We start from the raw sequence: 22,123 nt of genomic DNA, 5'->3' as shown, positions 1-22,123 counted from the left end.
CTGAGGCACAGGAAGAATTGTGAATTGGTTTTCTCCATTTATTTAGATGTAAAATCGACTTCTATCAATTAGATTGACTGGGATATGTGCAAATATTTTATCCAATAAATGTGGAAATAAGCATGATGAAATGCAACACATGCACTTAAACCTAAGATTAAATAAAATACTGGTATCACTTTTACTGAATGTAAGTTAATATAGTTTCTAATTCCCTTCTTTCACTGTCGCTTTTTTATCTGTCCTTGCTTCTTATGGGCTCACCGCCACTGGATTGGTGCTTGTAACAAAGTACTACAGTGGTTTGTCCTTTCCTTCTTCTGGATGACTGATCAGGAAACTCATCCACTCTTATCACCTGCCATCAAGCTGTTTGGAAGGACCTGCAGACTGATAGCCAGCTTGTTTGCCCATTGTTATAAATGCACTTTCTGTGGCTCAAATGTCCTGGTGTGGTACTTGAACCTGGATCTTTTGGGCATAGGGACACTACTATTGCACCACAAGACAACCCTTTTTTCTCACTTTTATACAAAATGTACATAAAAAACAAGAATATGAAGCAAAGTTTGTGTTGCTCGAGAATGTTCACACTTCACTAAAGAAACCGAGAACAAACTCATCATTACATGATATGGAATTAATAAATGCATTGTTCCTTAACTGAATGAATGTGAATTAATTACTTAAATGTTTGCAATAGGACTTTTATTCCATTATATTTTATTCTAAACATTATTGTATGCTAAATGAGAGATAGTTATATTATTTTTGTTTATTCTTCTATAACATTCCGTAATATAATCAACTGCCTGAGAAGAAAATATGTAATTATAACTAAACATTGCAACTTCAAACTTCTTACACTATTCAAATTTCAGACTCACCCTTTAAACCAACCGGACCTATTTTACCCCTACGTCCAACTTCTCCATTCTGACCAGGTTCACCAATCATTCCTTAATAAAAGTAAAGCTTCAGGTTAGTTTGTTAATTTATTGCATTGCAGCATAGCTATTGACAAAAATGGCAGGTATTCAGGCAAAATAGTAGTTCATTGTATACTTTATGCAATTAATTAAATTAGAATATGTATATTTCTGAGCAGCAAAAGGAATGAAAAGAAGAATTCTTCGGGTTTGTTTTAAATGACAATGATCTTAAATTTTAAAAAATTGATTCATTGCAATTAATGCCAATATTTTCTGTAGAGCTGAATGCTTCTGTATAGTATACAAAGCTATATTGCTCAGCTTTTCATGGTCAACTCAATTCATCATTAAAATATATGCAGATGCGTCAAGTATAATTAAATTGATCATGAACAATATAGGTCTCCTTAAATGCATTTCATTAGGTATAAAACTAAAGTTACAATTTAAATCTAACAGAGATTAAAATTTATTCTTTCACAGGATATGTGCATTGCTGACAGGACTAGAATTTGATGCCTGTCCATAACTGTCATTAGTTTGCCAAGACATGTCAAAGTTCACTTTGCTGGTACATGGAGAATCACATATAGGCTCGACTGAGTATGAATTTCAAATGTCCTCCCCAAAGGACATTTATGCTAAGATTTTTAACACTGAGAAAATGTAATTTTACATTATGTTTGGGAAAAATTCAAGGGTATAATTTTAAAAGTACACAGTTAAATGTCAGGGCTGGATTAATCACACGATTTGTCCTCCATTATATTTTATTCCCTATTAATGTAAAATAGCAATAACTGGGTGTAAAACAAGTGACTGGTCTAATAGTCAATAACCAGTCAGTTATCCACCATATTTGTGAAGTTAAAGTGGTCTACTGTAATTCAATCCCACAAATGCATGTGTGTGTGTGTGCGCGCGCGCGTTGGTGGGATAGGGTGCTGAAGTGGAGGTATCCATGTCAGGGTTTGGGACACAACAGTTTTTAACTCCGCAGACCCTATTTACATTATCCAGCTGACTTTCTGCCGGAATTATGTCCCTACCTATTACAAGAGTGAAAAGTTGAGAGGAACACAGAATGTTAGGACCAACAAATACAATTCTTACAAAGAAAGAAATGTCTCAACTCTAAGAGTAAAATAGCTGTAGAAAAATACAAAGAATACAAACTAGTGCAATACTAGTGCAAACAAGATGTTTGCAGAAGGAAGACAATGAACAAAGATGCCAACTTCCCATTGCATTCCCCAAAACTGAAGTAGAAATAGGTAGTTGCACTTAGTGGCACAATAGATAAAACAATACAGTAGGTGGAGTCATTTATTGTAATCTCATTCGAGAGGAATCCCCAAATCATGGAAAATTCCCAATGACACATTTATTTTTAGAATCTGATTAGCTGTGATTAAATTTTACACACTGAACATAATTTTATTCTATTATTATAACAGGACATAGTTAAATGTGGAGTAGGAACCAACAGAGGATCAGCCATGGTCATGTTAATGGCGGAGCAGGCTTGAAGGGTTGAATGCCCACTTCTAATTCCTATGCTGATATGATCTTCAGTAGAGTCAGCCAGACCCATGAATTTTACCACTGTTGTAATAGTAGAACAAAATCTAACAAATGCTGAGACATACTTTAATGCTAACTGTGATGATGATAATTTGAACTCTGCCGATTATTAGTACATATCTAAATGCTTTACGTAATCCTCAAAATCTTCCAATCACTATTCATTGTATTACCCTAGATATCATTAGATAAGATAGCATTAGTTAATGAATCTCTGTGTGGAATTTAATACCCTTGCCCAAGGAAGGCTTGGACAAATGATGGGAAGGTGGTGGATGGGGAGCCTATTGTCTTCCTGCATAGCCCACATGCTGCTATCCCACCCCAATCTCCCTCATCTGTGGTGTAACTCCCTCACTGATCCTGAGCTTCTTGTTGGTACATTGCTGGCAGGTACTGCTACTGTCATTGACACTTTCTGCACTGGATAATTGCCGGTTTCTGATTGACTGGCACTTCTTCAGGAGGTTGCCGGGGGGCAGGTATAGGATTCATCCAGGAGGTCTGCCATTGAGCCACTCAATTTGGTGGGCTTGCCCAAAGGAGGTGATATATGACTCTCACTGAGTTACCAGCCAGCGAACAATATTCCTCTCACCAAGGTTAAATACCACCCTCTGTGTCTAACCTCATCTTTGATTACTCTGGCAAGCAATTGCACTTTACTCAATATTTTTCTTTTTGCAATCATGACACTTTGTTGGAATTTATTACTCATCCCTAATGTATTTTTGTGGCGAACAGTTACAGTTGTGCAGTAGAAATGTTCCCTTCATGCTGTTAGGTAAACATTTCAAGACATTTGACTCAGTGACGCTGAAAAGAAAGGGATATGTTTTCATGGCAAGGTCGTGTGTAACCTGGCAAGGAATTTGGAGGTGGTGGTATTCAAGTGTGACCTTCTAGATGGTAAATTTCATGTGTCTGGCTGACTGCTGAGGAACATAGGGACATACAATCAGAGAAATTCGGAGGGGCAGTAGGCAATTCAGCCCTTCGAGCCGCTCCACCATTTAACATGATCATGGCTGATCTTATGCTGGTCTCAATACCCCTTTCCTGCCTGTTCCCATTGCCCTTTATCCCACTTTTTGTCAGAAACCTATCTATTTCTTTCTTGAATCTGTTATTTGATTCTGCCTCCACTGCACTCTTGGGCAGTGAGTTCCACAGATTCACTACCGTCTCTTAGTTTTGAACCTATCTTGTCTTGCTATATCTACGACCTCTTGTTCAAGACCGTCCCACAAAAAGCAACATCTGTTCCGTGGAGAAAGTGAGGACTGCAGGTGCTAGAGATCAGACTCGAGAGTGTGGTGCTAGAAAAGCACAGCAGGTCAGGCAGCTTCCGAGGAGTAGGAGAATTGACATGAAGGCCTTTGCCTGAAACTTTGATTCTTCTGCTCCTCAGATGCTGCCTGACCTGCTGTGCTTTTACAGCACCACACTCTTGACCAACATCTGTTCCATGTTGACCTTATCAATCATCTTTAGCATTTTATACACCGCAAACAGATCTCCTTCATTCTTCTGTACTCCAGAGAGTGCAAGCCCAAGCTATTCAACTGCTCCTTGTTCAACAACCCTTCCCTCCCTGGAAACAAACTGGTGAACCTCCTCTGCACAGTCTCCAATGACACATCATCCTTCCTCAAGTCAGGAGACCAGAACTGGACACAATATTGCAGATGTAGGTGTCACCAATGTTTTAGATAATTGTAACAAGACATTTTTACTTTTATAATCCAATCCTTTGGTAATAACTGCCAGGAGTCCATTCGCCTTTCTTATTGTGTACTTCACCTGTATATCCACTTCCTGTGATTCATGCACAATGATGCCCAAATCCCTCTGCACTGATGCACTTTGAATCTACTTCCCATTTAAATAATAATTTCCCCCTTTGCCTTACCGGCCAAAATGGACAACCTCACACTTATCCACATTAAACTTCGTCTGCCAGATTCCAGCTCACTCTCCTAGCCTATCAACATCCAACTGTGAACTCTTTATCTCCTCATCACAGCCTGCTTTCTCACCTGTTTTAGTATCATGAAGAATCATTTGGTGAGTTGCTGCAATGCATGATGCAGATGGTTGTGGAGGGAGTCAAGGTTACATGGGCTGGATGGGGTTCAAATAACAGAATCATTTGTTCTGGATGCTGCCAGACTCCTTGAGCATTGCTGCATTAAACCAAGCAAGTTGGAGAGTTTTCCATAAGCTGAACTACTTAAAGGGACACTGTGTAGATGACAGTGAATGATGTGAAAGTGGAGTAGAGGAAACAACTGTATGTTTCTCAACATACATGGCTGTACCCCACTTTCCAGGTGACCTACTAGACCTCAGGCTGCAATATGCAAGAGTCTGTAGGGTTATCCCTTTCCCTACCCAATTACACAAAGAAGCCTGCTCACAAGAACAACATGATGTGGCTGGAGATTGTGAAGGAAATTTGCAGCAAGAGTGTGATACCATATTCCTGTATCCAGTACCTGAATAGATCTAATCGGGGCAGGAAAAGTGAATGGGGGAGGCAATGACTCGTGGCATTATGGCCAGACTATTAATCCAGAAATTCAGCTAATGTTCTGGAGCCCAGGTTCATATCCCGCCATGGCAGATGGTTGAATTTGAATTCAATAAAACATATCTGGAATTAGGAACCAAAATCAAAAACCAGAAATTGCTGGAAGAGCTCAGTAGATCTGGCAGCAGCTGTAGAGAGAAATCAGAGTTAATGTTTTGGGTCCAGTGACCCTTCTTCAGAGCAGTTCTTCAGCCAGAAGTGTTGAGTGGACGATTCATCTTGGCTTCCTACAGTGGTCTTCAGCTTCATTAATAACAGTTTTTAGCAAATACAACTTGCTCCCAATGATTTCAAGAAACAACTGAAGGCACAGGATACTGAAAAGGACCTGACAACTTTGCAATAAAAATACTAAAGATTTATGTTCCAGAATTTGCTGTGTTCCTAGCCAAACTGTTTCAATAGAGCCCCAACACTGTCATCCATCTGACAATGTGGAAGTTTGCCCAGATATGTCCTGTGCACAAAAAGCAGGACAAATGCAATGTGTCCAATTACTATGCCATCAGTCTACTCTCCGCCATCAATTAAGTGATGGAAAATGTTACTAGCAGTGCTACCAAGCAACACTTGCTTAGTAATAATCTATTCAGTGATGCCTAGTTTGGGTTACGCCAAGGCTAATCAATTCCTGATTTCATTTACATCCTTGGTTTGAACATAGAGCTGAACCCCAGAGGGGAGATGAGAGTGACCAAACTTGATATCAAGACTGTATTTGACCAAATGGACATCAAGGGTGAAACTTGGCTGGTTGGAGTCATACCTGCTACAAAGGAAGATCATCATAGTTGTGGAAGGCCAATCATCTCAGCTCCAGGACATGTCTGCAGGAGTTCCTTGGGGTTCTAAATTATACCCAATCATTTTCAACTGTTTCATCAATGACCTTCTCTCCATCAGTAGATGGGGATTTTCATCAATGTTCAGTACCATTCACGGCTCCTCAAAAATAGTGAAGCAGTCCACATCCAAATGAAAGATCTGGACAAAATTCAGCTGAGGCTGACAAGTAGCAAGTACATTTGTGCCACACAAGTACCAGACAATGACCATTTCCAACAAGAGAGAATCTACCCATCACTCCTTAACATTCAATAGCATTATCATAACTGAAGCATCCATTATCAATATTGTGGATTTACCATTGACCAGAAACTGAATTGGATGAATGATTTAATGTAATTACTACAACAGCAGATCAATGGCTAGGATTTCTACTGTGACTAACTCACTTCCTAACTCCTCAATGTCGAAGAGCATAGTGCTGGAAAAGCACAGCGGGCCAGGCAGCATCAGAGAAGCAGGAGAATCGACGTTTCCAGCATTCCTGATGAAGAGCTTATGCTCAAAATGTTGATTCTCCTGCTCCTTGAATGTTACGTGACTCGCTGCACTTTTTCAGCACCATACTCTTCAACTCTGATCTCCAGCATCTGCAATGCTCACTTTCTCCTAACTCCTCAAAGCATGTCCACCAGCGACAATACTCAAGTCAGGAGTATGGTGTAATACTCCCACTTGCTTGGTGTTTGCAGCTCCAATAACACTCAAGATACCATCCAAGTCACAGCAGCCTACTTGGTTGGCTCCACATCCATAAATATTCACTCTCTTCACCACTGACGCTCAGTGGCACAATCTTAAAGATGCACTGCAGAAATTCTCCAACGATCTTAAACAGCATCTTCCAAATCCAGAACCACGAGCCTTCAAAAGGACAAGGACAGCCATCATATGGGAACACTGCCACCAGCTATTTCCCCTCCAAGCCCTTCACCATCCTAACTTGGAAATGTATTGCCATTCCTTCATTGTCGCTGGGTCAAAAGCCTGGAATTTCTTCCCCAACAGTATTGTAAGTCTACCTACAATATGTGTACTGCAGCAGTTCAAGAAGCCAGCTCACCACCACCTTCTCAAGGGCAGTCAGTAAGTTATAATACTGACCCCCTCCCCCCCCCACCCCCCCACCCCCACCACCCCCAACCAGCAAAGCCCGCAACTGCTAAATGAATAATAAAAGAAATAAATATCACTTATGCTCAATCACATCAGAAAGCCATAGTTTCATGTACTTGCATAGCTCATGCAATTACTTGTCCTGGTCTTAATTACAGGAATAAAGAATAACATTTTGGATCAAGCCTCAAGGATCACCAATGATTATAATTTTTGACAACTGTTTCAATTTTTATTGGAAATGAAGGTGTGTGATAAACTAATGTGATATACGTCAAGAGAACATGCCACTGTCAAGAACGAGTTGAGAACCATCCATGTTTATACTGGCACTTGAAATTTGCACTTTTCACTCATGCAATGTAAATTGGTTTCTAGCTATCATGTGCATTGCTCAGGAGATTGGGCACAATGCAGGCAAATTTCCATTGCATCGTTTGAGTGGGCGAGGCTCATATTTGCCAAAATCAAATAACCTTGCAATAAATCACTTCCACTCGCACACCCATGTTTCCACTAAAACTCTGCTTTTCCAAATCAAAGGGCCTTGAGTCAAATCTCAGAAACTTATAGCCTTCTGTGATAAATCAGTGTGCTGATGAATTTGAAAGATTTAACACAGAATGGTAAAACTCAACTTCATCTAGATTGATTGAATCAAACTATTCTCTGTTAACTGTATGGTTGCTAAGTGACATGAAGTTACTGTAGAGCTTGCATACCGATGATCAATCCTCTTCAGGCAGGATGGAACTGGTACAGTGTGAAATGCTCATCAGGAGAGAGAAAGATATAAAGGAGTTGGGAATATCCAAAGAATCGTTCCTTGTACTAATCCATGTACATTAGTGAATTTGAAAACTAAATTAGCGCCAATGTTATCTGACAGTAAAGCGATAATTGTTCTATTCAGTCAATCCTACAGAGTTTAGCTGGTCCTTTCATCAAAAGATTAGTGGCATTGTTGAAAAGCAAAACTCATTTAGGGTCTGGATTTATGTAGAGTCATAGAATCACAGCACTGAATTCACAAAGTAAACAAACACATCTTCTGAAGTTGCAAAATGTAATTTAGTAAAAACATTGGTCTTCTTCCAAACCTTTACTGTGCCACGATCCCGGCCTAAATGCCTAGAATGGGGGCATTTAAATATTTTCCACGAATGTTATCACCATTGGGGGCACAGCTGAGTTGCCCACCTAAGGTAGTAAGGCAGCAGGGTTGTGTGGAGTGGGACAGGGAAAGAATATTACTGAATTTTCTCTGTGATGAATTGTTTTGCTGCAACCAGTCATTTAGAAATTTGACCTCACCTGAGCCATTGAGAATATTGCATGCCTATGTGGCAGATATTTCACTTTCACTCAGCATTTCTAGGGCACAAATGTCAGAGAATGTACCAAAGTTTTCTGCTCAATTTGCACCTGCACTTCCCTCGCACAGCGATAATACATTTTTTGGCACTATTAAATCAGTTGAAACACATAGAGGAGGGTGCTATTCATTGAGAGGGGATTTATCACAAATAAAATGCTCAGTATTATCTGATAGAAACTTTTGCCTAAATTTCAGGAAAGAAAATGTATGCATGGGAAATTACAGGTGCACAAAAGAAAGATGGGTAGGAGAAAAGCAAATAGAGACAGATTGCACAAGTGAAAATTAGGTTTAGAGACATAAACCTGAGAACAGGAGATCGATCAACAGGGGAAAAGGAAGGCAATGAACTATTGAGAGTCACTGAAAGGGACAGGCTGCACTAAAAGTGATGGCTAGATTGAACCTGAATGCACTAAGAAATTAGCAGAGGCTCAGGTTGCAGGTGATGAAGCAAATGATCCTCAAGTGCAAAAGGGGGACGGCAAGAGAGTGTCTGTAACAGGTTTTGAGTACAGTGGAGAAAGTCTGGAATATCAGTTTTTTAGCGGAGGAACTTCATTCCCAGTCATAAGGAAGTATGGACACTGTGAGTGTAAACTCTGCTTTAGCGTGCTAAAGGGTCAACCTATAACTGTAAAATGCAGCAAGATCACCAAACTCTCCCAGTGATTGTGACAATATTATAGAACAATCATTTTATGTTAATTGACCAGCAGATACACAAGAATCCAGTTATTACAGAAACTTCTGCAGATTAAAATTATAGTCTACCATGCACCATACCTTTTGGTCCAGGTGGACCCAGTTTTCCTGTTTTTCCGGGATCACCAGGGTCACCTGTTTCACCTTGCTCACCTTTAAAACAGAAAATAGTCTTCAGATACAGGTTGTGCTAATTAAAGAATCCTTATCCAAAAGAAAGAAGTACTCATAACAAAATAGATGAATTGCTAGCACAGATACGATAGTGGTTGCAAAATGACAAGGTGGGGAACTGTGTATTTAAAGATATTTGACATTTTGGTGGGATGGGAAGAAAGGAAATCTGCATGAGAATATAAGAAACAGGAAGGAAGAAGAACATATGACTTATCAAGCCTTTTCCAACATTCAATATGATCTTTGGCTTTAATTCTACTTTCCCACTTGTTGTCCTATCCCTCGATTCTGTGAGAGGCCACATATATGTCACCATGGACCATACATGTGAGAGAATTCCAAAGTGTCACAACGTTCAATTGTGAAATTTCTCCTCAACTCAGTTTTAAATGATAACCCATTATCATGAGATAATGCACCTATGTTCTTGATTTTCTCAAACAATAGAAGCAGTTTCTCGGTGTCTACCCTGTCACAATCAGGTAAACTCAGTTTACTCCCTCACAAGGATAACTCTCACATTCCATGAGCCAATCTGGAGAATCTTCTCTGTAACGTCTCCAAAGCAACTATCTCCTTTGTTAAATGTGGAGACCAAATCTGTGCAGAGTACTCCAGGTATGGTCTCACCAAATGCAGACTTCCTTATGTTTGCACTACAGTTGCTTAAAGGCCAACACAACATTTACTTTCCTAATTGCTTGGAGCATTTGCACTCTAACTTCTTGTGTTCATTGTTTGAGTATACATAAATGTCTCCGAACGTCAACATGTAGAAATTTTACCCTTTTTTAATCGGAATCTGCACATTAGTCTCTATTCTGAAGAAGGTCACTGGACCTGAAATGTTAACTCTGCTTTCACTCCAGAGATGCTACCAGACCTGCTACGTTTTCCCAACAATTTCTATTTTTGTTTCTGATTCCAAGCATCTGCGGTCCTTTTTACTGGACTGTTAAACCTTTGTTGCACTCCCTCCATAGTCAGATCATCCTTCCTCATTTAAGGAGATCAAAACTGTGCACAATACTTCAAGTGTGGCATCACTATAGCCCTGGGTACAATTGCAGTAAGATGTCTCTGCTCTGTATTCGTGTAGTCAAATCCACTTGCTGTGAAAGCCTTTCCTGAAGAAGGACTTATGCCCGAAACGTCGAATTTTCTGTTCCTTGGATGCTGCCTGACCTGCTGAGCTTTTCCAGCAACACATTTTCAGCTCTGATCTCCAGCATCTGCAGACCTCACTTTCTCCTATGAAAGCCAACATACCATTTGCCTTATTAACTGCCTGCTATACCTGCGTGCTTACCCTCAGTGACTAGCATACAAGGATACCCAGGTCTCATTACACCTCCCCCCTTTCCTAATCTATCATTGATCAGAAAACAATCTGTCTTATTGTTTTTGCAATCAAAGTGGGTAAACTCACATTTATCCAAATTATACTTCATCTGCCATGTATTTTCCTCATCATTCAGCTTGTCCAAATCACACTGAATCATCTCTGCATCCTCTCAACAACTCAACCTGTCACCTATGTTTGTGTTCGCTGCAAACTTGGGAAAGGTACATTTAGTTCCCTCATATAAATCATTCTTGTATCCTGTATTGTGATGGCTGGTGGCTTAGCAATGATTCCTGTGGTACCCAATTTGTCACATCTGCTACTTGAAAAAAATACATTCCAAAGTAACAAAGCACCCTTTTTGGAAAAGCAGTAAATTCCCGAAATGAGGCAAAAAATGACATTGTCACAAAGTTTAATTAAATGTCTTTATGTAACTGTTTAAACAGAGACAGGGGATTTCCTGCTAATCAAACATTTCCTTGTTCAGAAGAGGAAACCTCATTTAAATACATGGTTATTCACTTTGACTCCACTGCAAAATCAAAATTATTTTTAACTTGCAACGCCATAAACCACTTAGTTTATGGACTGCATTGAAGGGTTTTTTTTTATTGTGACGTTATTGCTGTTCCTAAGCTGACACCAGTCTCCTTAAGCTGTCAAACTGTAGCTGAGTTGGCATAATTTGTCCCATGAGGAGCTGTTCTGATGTCAGCAATGATTAGCAGTGAACTGCAATGTTCTACTCAAATTTCCTGATGAAAGCCTGCTCTGAGGGTACGTAAGATTGCATCAGTAATGGATCTGCACAGTTTAGGAACTACATAGATTTTCTTCAGTCTTACTCCATTTTAAGTAAACAAAGCCCAATATACCAAGATGGCAGTGGGTTAGCAGGGCCTCTGTAGGCTTTAGACTTCTGTAACTGGGGCTCGTATAGTCGCCACCTTTCTTGCCTTTCTACTTCTTTTCAGTTTTGCTCTTTTTCTTTTCTTTTTGTTTATCTTTTTGTTAAAGTCTTTTGTGGCAGTGTAATCCAGCGGCATCGGCATGGCAATGAAAGTGGGCCATGTGTAAAATGGCAGCTTCTTCCAACAATCGATGTGAGACTTGCAGACGGACAGAGACTCAGGCCGAGGCTAGGCCCAGATGCCTGCATCGGTGTCTGAGGGTTCCAAACATCTTATGGAAGTAGGATTATAGATTTTAAGATCTGGTCATTTTCTTACCTTTTGGCTCTTTTTCTTATTATTTTCTGTATTTTTTTAAAATCTGGTTTTGTAACCAAGGTGGCACCAGAGAATGTGACTTTGTACACTTTCCACTGTACTCCTGTGCCCCTGTACTTGTGCACACATGACAATAAAATCTAATTCTAACTCTAACATCAAGTGTTCTGAAGGAGGATCACTGGACCTGAAACATTACCTCTGCCTTCTCTCCATGCATGCACCCAGACTTACTGAGTTTTTCCGGCAATTCCTGCTTTTGATTTTGTTTCGGATTTCCAGCATTCACAGTTCTTCCAATTTTTCATTATATTGTTATGGACTAGGCCAGAGCACTCAAGATATTCTTAAGCAGGCAACCCAGACTCTGATTTTGCAATTTATTTTGGTAAGTGTACAGTGAAAATTACTTGGAGTAAGTTAACTAGGTTGACTACCAGGTTTTTTTTTAGATTAGATTAGATTACCTACAGTGTGGAAACAGGCCCTTCGGCCCAACAAGTCCACACCGATCCGCCGAAGTTTAACCCACCCAGACCTATTCCCCTACATTACCCCTGCCCCTAACACTACGGGCAATTTAGCATGACCAATTCACCTGACCTGCACATTTTTGGACTGTGGAAGGAAACCGGAGCACCCGGAGGAAACCCACGCAGACACGGGGAGAATGTGCAAACTCCACACAGTCAGTCGCCTGAGGCGGGAAATGAACCCTGGTCTCTGGCGCTGTGAGGCAGCAGTGCTAACCACTGTGCCACCGCGCCACCCGCAAAACAGATAAAAATGTAATCACAAAGTTACACAAAGAAACACAAAGAACAGAATAAAGAATCCCTGCAGAACTCAGTCTATCCAAACTAGACTTAATTAAGCTGTTCTGTATATACACAGCAGTCCCAATAAGCAAACCCCCGTAAAAACAGTAAAAATGGAACAAATGCTTATAGGTTGAAGTTAGAAGGGCAGAAGAAGAGAGTGTTTATCAACCTGTTTCCACACAACTCACTGTTGAACTCCTAACTAGTTTTGGACTGAACTGCTCAGTTAGAGAGCTGACTACTCCCCTTTCATTATACAGGTCACTTCTAAAACATGACCACTTTGCCCTGAAATCTCATCTGTTTACATGTAAACAAAAAAGCTTCTCAATATCCTTTAATCTCTGTGCCAAACCAGTCTAATCAGAACCAGGAGCTGTTTATGACCCCTCTGAAAAATGCCAAGGACACAGTACCCAAGAGTAAAGGAACAGCTTTTCGAAAAAAGAGAACGGCGTTGTGACAATATCAAGTCTTCCCTAAAATCATAACTGACCACAAAAGCAGGAAGGTGGCATCAGCATTTCCGACATTCCTAGTAAGTGGAATTAGGCAATAGAAAAATTTCCTTTACGTTATGCTTTTCATGATTTGTAGACATCCCAAACAAAAGAAGTACTCTTTTAAAGTGTAGTCACTGTTTTCATTTGAAAATTGCAGCAGCCAATTTGCAAATGGGAAGTTCCAAAATGAGATAATGAACAGGCATCTATTTTGGTATTATAAGCAGGGAAGCAGTCATGTCATGTTAGTTTTACTTCACTAGTGATCAAGAAACTCAGCCTCATGCTGGGTTCAAATGCTGCACTGGCATTAGGAATTAAACAGCGAGCCTAATTATGACAATATAGTCACCATCAATTGTTACAAAAAGCAATCTTGTTCACTAATGTTCTTTCGGGATGGAAATGTCTGGTCTATATACGATTCCACACCAACAGAAATGACCCTGGGAAGCTTGTCAATCCAGCAACAATTAAGGATACCTACATCCCAGGAATGAATTTTTTAAAAAATATTCAATGTTTAAGTGGGACTCAGAAATATGGAGCAGAATGTTTTATTTGTTCATGGAATATTAGTATTGTTGGTGCAGCCAGAATTTGCTGCCCATATCAATGATCTTGGAGAAGTTAATAATCAGCTACCTTCTTGAACTGGTACAGTTCTTGATGTGAAGTTGACACACACAGTACTGATAGGGAACAAGTTTCAAAATTTTAATCCAGTAACAGCAAGGGAATGGCAATTTGATTCAAAGTCAGGATCGTGCGTAGCTTGGACAGAAACTTGCAGGTGGTGATACTCCCTTGCATCTGCTATTCTTGTCCTGCTAGGTGATAGAGGTAATGGGTTTGGAAGTTGGAGACTTGGCAAGTTGCTGCAATGTATCTTTAGATGGTATACGTGCAGTAGTGGTATACGGAGTGGATGTTTACAGCAGTGGTTGGGATGCCACTGAAGTGAATTGTTTTGTTCTGGAAGGAGTTAAGTTTCCTGAAAGTTGTTGTAGCTGCACTGATCCAAGCAGGTTGACAGTATTCAATCACAATCCTAACTTGTACCTTGTTAATGGTACAGTAGAGTTTTGAATGTAACTATTTAAATATATTTAAATCTGAATTGATTGTTTCTTGGAAAAAGCAGATGGAAATTCAATCTGGACATTTTGGTCCACCAGAAATATAGTAAATGACAAGCTTTAAAAGATGATTTGATGTAAAAAATGATGGGGGAGGATTTTCTGAATGGTGCTGTTTCTGAGATGCATTAATTATCTGGAGCCAAGAGTTCCAGCCTTCACCCGACCTTTTAATTAAGTCTCAGAGGCCTCAGTGTCAGAGACAGGCAGAACTAGGATTAGCAGCAATTCCTAGATTTTAATTCCTGGAGTCCAGGACCAGGTAAATATGGGGAATCGAATGACAAGGAATGTAGATGAGACCTGTTTGGAGAGGGGGAAGAGGGATTGTGGAGATGCCAGGGTGGGATGGAGTACTTATAGGGGGAATATTTTGTGGTCCATCCAGGTCGAATAGGGAGTCACCAATCCATAGGAGGAATCATTGATAATGACAAACATTTGGTAGTGAAATGTGTTTAACTACAGGGCAATAGAAACTGGCTGGTGAGATGGGCTGAACAGTGGCATATGGAACTTAACCCTGAAAAGTAATAAGGGTGCAGTTTGGGGGGACTAATAAGGAAAGGGATACTCATAGATGGTAGGATGCTAGGAAGTACAGAGAATCCGAGGGACTTTGATGTCTATGCCCATAGATACTTGAAGGCAGCAGGATAAGTGGATAAGATGATAAGGAAGTCGGATGGGATATTTGTCTATCTTAGACAGGCATCAAATCCAATGCAAGGAGGTATCATGGAGCTGTATATAATATTAGTTAGTCTTCAGCTGGAGTACTGCATGTGGCTCTGGTCGCTACAATGTAGGGAGAATGTGATTTCAGTCGAGACGGTACAGAAGAGACTCCCAGGATGTTGCCTGGCTGGAGCGATTCAACTCTGAAAAGAGACTGGATAGGCTGGGGTTACTTTCCATACAGCAGAAAAGGTGAAGATGGAACCTGATCAAGGTGTACAAAGTTATGAGTGGCATTGACAGGGTAGATAAAGTGTAATAACTCACTGGGTTACCACATTAGAAATCAAACCCTACTAGTTACAGGATTATTGCAAAAGTTAAAGAATTTAAAACATCCACAAGGTCCCCCCATTTGCCTCATTCTCAGACCCAGATTGATAGAAAACATGGACTGAGTTTCTCTACTGAACAAGAATCATCTCTGGCACAAGCGATTAGACTCTAGCTAAAGGTAAAGAGTTATAAACTGTCGACATATAATACTAATAATTAAAATTGTATCCCCCTTGTAAACTCCACAAGTAATCAGACTCTAGCTAAAGGTAAATAGTTATAAACTGTTGACATATAATACTAATAATTAAAACTGTATCCTCTAGTAAATTCTACAAGTAATTAGACTCTAGCTAAAGGAAAATAGTTATAAATCGTCGACATATAATACGAATAATTAAAACTGTATGCCCCTTGTAAACTCCACAAGTAATTAGACTCTAGCTAAAGGTAAATAGTTATAAACTTGACATAAAATACTAATAATTAAAACTGTATCCCCTTGTAAACTCCACTTGACACACACAACGACAGACAAACAAATTGGGTAAAATAGGTTCTGAACAGAGAGAGAAAATTGGAGAGGCAGTTCAGTAGTTTCTGTTCTCAGGTTCTACTGTTGAGGTGATTCAGATAACACTTCTGCTGGCCAGCACATTGCTTCAGTTATTTTCTCTGGATGCCTCCACTGATTGGTAAAAGATACAAGGGGGCTGACCTACTTGTAAAAAAAAGTTTGCCTTTTCAGTTAAAAGTCACAGCTTATACCAACTGCTGCAAGAAAGACACAAGTTTTACTGTAAGTTTTGACTGCAGAGAACAGAAAGACCACTCCTGAACTGAACACTTCTCTCTCTCTCTCTCTCTCTGTAAATTGTTCCCAACTCCAAACTCTTCAGTTACCTGAGATCCAATCACACAGTTGCTGGCGGGTAGAAAGGTCTCTGATAACTGGTCACTAGTCCATAGACCAATCAACATCTTATTGCCAGCAAAAGCTGCATCAGTATAAGGTTATGGCTCTAAATAGTCTGCAATTCTTCAATTATTGTTTGTCAGGTTATTTGGCAGCAATTTTGAAAGCATACTTTCAAACATTGGTTCCAAATTAGCTGTTTCCCATTTCAATACCATGGTAGTTTTTTAAAAAAAATAAAATGCCACATTCCCTTCAGGGATAATTGGAAGCACACTAGTTTTCTGAGCACCACTCCTTCATCATGTCGCTGTGAAAGAGTGGTGCTCTGAAAGCTAGTGTGTTTCTAATTAAACCTTTTGAACTATAACTTGGTGTTGTGTGATTTTTGACTTTGTACACCCCAGTCCAACACCGGCATCTCCAAATCATCCCTACAGGGAGAGGCTTTTGTACTTTGAGTCCCTTGGCTATTGACTTGTCTAGGAGAAAGTGAGGTCTGCAGATGCTGGAGATCAGAGCTGAAAATGTGTTGCTGGAAAAGCGCAGCAGGTCAGGCAGCATCCAAGGAACAGGAAATTCGATGTTTTGGGCATAAGCCCTTCATCGGGAAGGCTTTCCTGATGAAGTGCTTATGCCCGAAACGTCGAATTTCCAGTTCCTTGGATGCAGCCTGACCTGCTGCGCTTTTCCAGCAACACATTTTCAGTATTGACTTGTCTACTGTTTTAAGCTAAGGAGCAGTATATTCAGAGGAGCTTTGAGGAAAACCGTTTTCACCCAGAGAGCTGTGAATAAACTGGAACTTACTGCCTAGAGACTGGAATCCGCAGGACTTTCAAGCTAATGACTTGGATGAAGAACATAATATATTAGAGCCAGCATTTTAGAAGATGCAAATAAAAAGGTGGGAAGGGCAAGTGGTGAGGATGACACAAGGATTCAGATGGAATCAGGCAGGTTAAGTGTGTAGGTAAAGCCTTGGTAGATGGAATATAATATGGAGTATGTACTTTGGCAAGAAGAATAGAGGAGCTGAATATTATTTAAATGGCAAAAGTGTGCAGAAAGCTATGGAACAGAGTGATTTGGGAGTCCGTGTCCAGGAGTGACAAAAAGCCAGTTCAGTGAGTGATATGGAAGACAAATGATTGGTGGGCTCTATTTCAATTGGAATGGATGGTAAGAATAGGGAGATTTTGCTAAATCTATGTTAGGCACTAGTCAGACCACATCTGGAATACACTAGTCAGGTGATATCTGGAATACACTAGTCTGACCACATCTGGAATACACTAGTCTGACCATATCTGGAATACACTAGTCAGACCATATCTGGAATACACTAATCAGACCAAATCTGGAATACTGTGAATAGTTTTGGGCTCCTACCTTTAGGATGGCAAATGGTATGCATGACTTCACAGCAAGAATATTTAAGCAGGGTTGTCTTGCTGCAACTGTAAGTAGTATTGTATGCAGTTTTGGTCTCCTTATCTGAGGAAAGATGTTCTGTCTATGGAGGGAATGCAATGAAGATTTAACAGACTGAGTCCTATAATGGCAGGGTGACGTATAAAAAGAGACTGGATCAGTCATATTCATATTCACTGGAGATTAGAAGAAGCAGAGAAGGGGGAATCTCATAAAAACTTATGCAATTAACAGGGGTAAACAAGGCAAATGCAGAAGGGATGTTCAGAAGGGTACAGAAAGAAAGTGAGAATAGAAAGTTGCATAATCAGTCATGATCATATTGAATAGTGGAACTGACTTGAACAGCAGATGGCCTATTCCTGCTCCTATTTTCTGTGTGTCTATAACTTCTACAAGAGTTTAGCTATCCATTATTGTTCTAATTTTAAGCATTTTAACCCTCATTTCTTACTGAAGGTTTAAATTCTTGTTAAGTTATTACTTGCCTAGGGATGAGCTTTTCCATATTTCAGTGTGCACAGCCCAGAAATAATAATGACAATTTTGGGCACCATTGCAATATTTTCTCTCAAAATCTGTAGACTTTTCTCTGAGTCTGTAGAATTCTTTATTGAGTTTGGATCATTATGTATTATCAATGCAAAGGAAGACAGATTTTTATTTAGTCAGGGAATCTAGGGTTATGGGGAAACGGCAGGAAAGCAGAGTTGGGGATTATCAGATCTGCCTTGATCTCATTGAATGTGGAACAGACTCAATGGGCTGATGGTCTACCTCTCCTAGTCTTATAGTCTTATATATTTTGATGAGCACTTGAAATATCATTGCACAACAGGCAAATGACAGCTGGAAAATGAGGATTAGAACAGATAGATGCTTGATGGCCAGTGAGGAATAGAAACATAGAAAGTAGGTGCAGGAGTTGGCCATTTGGCCCTTCGAGCCTACACGCCCATTCAATATGATCATGGTTGACCATGCAATTTCAGTATCCCATTCCCGCTTTCTCTCCACGCCCCTTGATCTCTGTAGCCGCAAGGACCACATGCAACTTTCTCTTAAAATATCTAATGAACTGGCCCTCACAGCTTATTGTGGGATAGATTTCCAAGGTTCACAACTTTCTTGATGAAAAAATTCTTCCTCATCTGTCATAAAAGGCTTACCCTTATTCTTAGACTGTGACCCTTAGTTCTGGACTTGCCCAACATCAGAAAATTCTTCCCACATCCAGTCAGTCTAGTCCCATCAGGATTTTATATGTTTCTATGAAATTCCCCCCTCATTCTTCTAAATTCCAACAAATACAAGCTCAGTCGATCCAGTCTATCCTCATATGTCAGTCCAACCATCCCAGGAATCAGTCTGGCTAACCTTCACTGGACTCCCTCAATAGTAAAAATGTCCTTCCTGTAACTGTACACAATACTCAAGGTGTGGCCTCACCACGGCCCTGTATATAACTGCAGCAAGCCATCATTATCCAATACTCAAATCCTCTCGCTATGAAGGCCAGCACGCCCTTAGCTTTCCTCACCACCTGCTGCATCTGCATGCCAACCTTTAACAACTGTTCCACCATGACACCCAGGTCTCTTTGCGCATCACCTTTTCCTAAACTGCCACCATTCAGATAATAATCTGCCTTTCTGTTTTTGTGACCGAAATGGATAACCTCACATTTATTCACACCACGTTGCATTTGCCAAGTATTTGCCCACTCAGTCAGTTTGTCCAAGTCATCCTGCAGCCTCTTAGCATCTTCCTCACAGCACACACTGCCACCCAGCTTAATGTCATCTGCAAATTTGAAGATATTGCATTCAATTCTTTCATCCACATCAATAGTGTATATTGTGAACAGCTGGGGTCCCAGCACTGAACCCTGCAGTACCCCTTTGGGCACTTCCTGCCACTCTGGAAAGGACCTGTTTATTCCAACCCTCTGCTTCCTGTCTGCCAACCAGTTCTCTATCCATGTCAATACATTACCTCCGATAACATGAGTTTTAATTTTCTTTGCTAATCTCTTGTATGGAACCTTGTCAAAAGCCTTTTTAAAGGCCAGATTATCTACTGATTTACCCCTGATACCTCTATTGGTCACATCCTCAAAACATTCCAGAAGAATGGGCCGAAGGGCCTCTTTCCATGCTGTAAAGCTACCTTCTCGCCCAAGGTTTGAACAGGGTGACATACTGGGCTCCTCCTGCTCTGGAACTTGGCCTTCCAGCCTGAAATATTGAAGCCAGACAGGACGCTGTCTGTGAGTGGCCAGTAACAACAGGATATGAGAGTAGTAGGAAGGCTGCTTTGAGAATTTTACAGACCCATGCTTGCAAAACCCTTGAGGGGAACCTTAAAATTCCACCCATGATCTGAGAAAAGGAAGAAAGAGGTCATATGGGGTGGAGTATTCTTGAAAGAACAGCTATGCAAACATTTCTGAGCAATTTTACTGGTGTATGAAGATTTGGAACAAAAATATTTGGAATTATTTCAGTTTGACCAAGAGGATTATGTCTGTACTTTTTTGTTCTAGTCAATGACTTTTTAAAAGTCAAAACTAATCCTCTGTGTATTATTTGTTAGAAGTCTTCCTGTAAACCTTTGCAAGCTGCCCACATTTTTATGGCAAATGCCATTCTCTTTTCTAGAATAAAGGACTTTTTCAGTTGAAATGCCAGAAGATGACTTGCTTTCTAAACAACAACTTGAAAATGAAACCTAGTTATTCACTAGAGCTATCTTCGTTGCCAAACTGGGGAGGTGTAATTTTTGTAAACCTCCTGAGTGATAAATGTTGAGTTGACTATAAGTACAGCATATGTCTGTGTGGGGGCAAAATGTCATTAGTGAATGAATGATAGGAATGTCATTAAAATGCTTTCAACGTTATGACCCACAGGGTTAACAAGCAGAATTTAGTGATGTAGCAAGGGCAGAGCTATTCTGAGAAAAATGTCTTCAAGAAATTATGCTCTTGGCAAGTTATTTTCATATTAATTGGGGAATTGCCCATCTCAAGCTTTTACTAATAACTTTTATTTCTATAGTTTATTTGACTAAGCTCTATGTTGTAAAATAAAAATATTTTTCATCAAACTTTTCATGGAACACCTTAGTGGCAGGTGCAACCTGAAATGAGACCAATATTAGAGCATCACAAAAGCCATAAATTATGATTTTACATCCTGATTAAAAAGTATAGACAGTGCAACATGGTTAGGAGAAAACTTCCTGAAGAAGGGCTTATGCCCAAAACGTCGATTCTCCTGCTCCTCTGATGCTGCCTGGCCTGCTGTGTTTTTCCAGCATCACATTTTTCAACTTAGTAGAAAACCAAACCATATCATTTGGAGAAATTCGAAATACATGCACTATGCACATACCTGTTCCCTTAGATTACACAGGGAGAGGTTCTAAAATAGTAAGGAGGTGAACTCTGGGGACTGAATTGAATAGCCTCTGAAATTTGATGCAAGGATCACAACGTGTGACTAATTTGCACCTTTTCCAATTAATGCAGGTAGTACGCAAATATCAAACTGCTTGATAGGTCTATTGATTGTGGTGTTTCGGGGAGGCAATTGTTCAATGGTATTGGTGCTGAATTAGTAACTCAGAAACCCAGGCAATGCGTTTTTGGGAGGCAGGTTTGAATCTCACCACAGCAAATGCTGGAACTAGAAGTTGAAAGGAATCTAGAATTAAAAACCTGACTATGACCATGGAACCATGGTCAATTATAATAAAACCCATCTGGTTCAATAATGTTGTTTAGGGAAGGAAAGCTGTCAAGTTTACCTGGAGTATCCTACATGTGACTCTACTCACAAAGCAATGTGTTTGGTTCTTCACTCCCTTCTTCAATGTCCTATCAAGTCAATTGTATCGAACAACTAAAATTTCTCAGTAAGGAACTGGACAGACCACCTAGTATTGACCTAGGCATTGGAAGCAATGGCAAACTCAGACTGATGACATAACAAACATAGGTGGTCTGGTACAGAACTCAGAGATCTATAGCAGAAATAGTCATGCAACAAATTGGCAGAGTCATATTTCTGGAATCATACTTTACAATGTCCCAGACACCACTGTCATTATTTGTGGATATGTCCTGTCCCACTGGTAAGCCAACTCCAACAGATGTGGCAGTTGGGAGTGAGTTGCCATGGGAGTACTCACCTTATTGAATCAGGGCAAACATAGGCAAAAAAAATTCTGCTAATTAATGCCATCCTCCTGAATCAGAACTTTTACTGACCGAGCAGGTCAAGTCCTAAAGGAATTGTATTCTAGATGGTGAAGGAATGATAAAAGGGAAAAATATACTTGACCTCATCATCAATTTGCCTGTTACAGATACATTTGTAAGGAGA

General features: G+C 40.1%; 1 protein-coding gene across 2 annotated transcripts in view; it reads right to left on the bottom strand.

The window, feature by feature from the left end:
• LOC132815329 (collectin-10-like) overlaps nucleotides 1–22,123 on the bottom strand; it is a 53,032-nt gene that overhangs the window by 13,313 nt on the left and 17,596 nt on the right. For both annotated transcript variants that reach the window (XM_060824185.1, XM_060824184.1), the window contains exons 3-4: nucleotides 9,236–9,307; nucleotides 888–959 (exon numbers count right to left, since the gene is read on the bottom strand). In XM_060824185.1, the coding sequence (XP_060680168.1) occupies nucleotides 888–959; nucleotides 9,236–9,307 (144 nt within the window). The remainder of the gene's footprint in view (nucleotides 1–887; nucleotides 960–9,235; nucleotides 9,308–22,123) is intronic.

The sequence above is a fragment of the Hemiscyllium ocellatum genome, chromosome 4 (genome assembly GCF_020745735.1).
Source record: "Hemiscyllium ocellatum isolate sHemOce1 chromosome 4, sHemOce1.pat.X.cur, whole genome shotgun sequence".
Classification (NCBI taxonomy): Eukaryota; Metazoa; Chordata; class Chondrichthyes; order Orectolobiformes; family Hemiscylliidae; genus Hemiscyllium; species Hemiscyllium ocellatum.
Note: the sequence above shows the minus strand (reverse complement) of the source record. Positions and strands in the feature narration are given on the sequence as shown.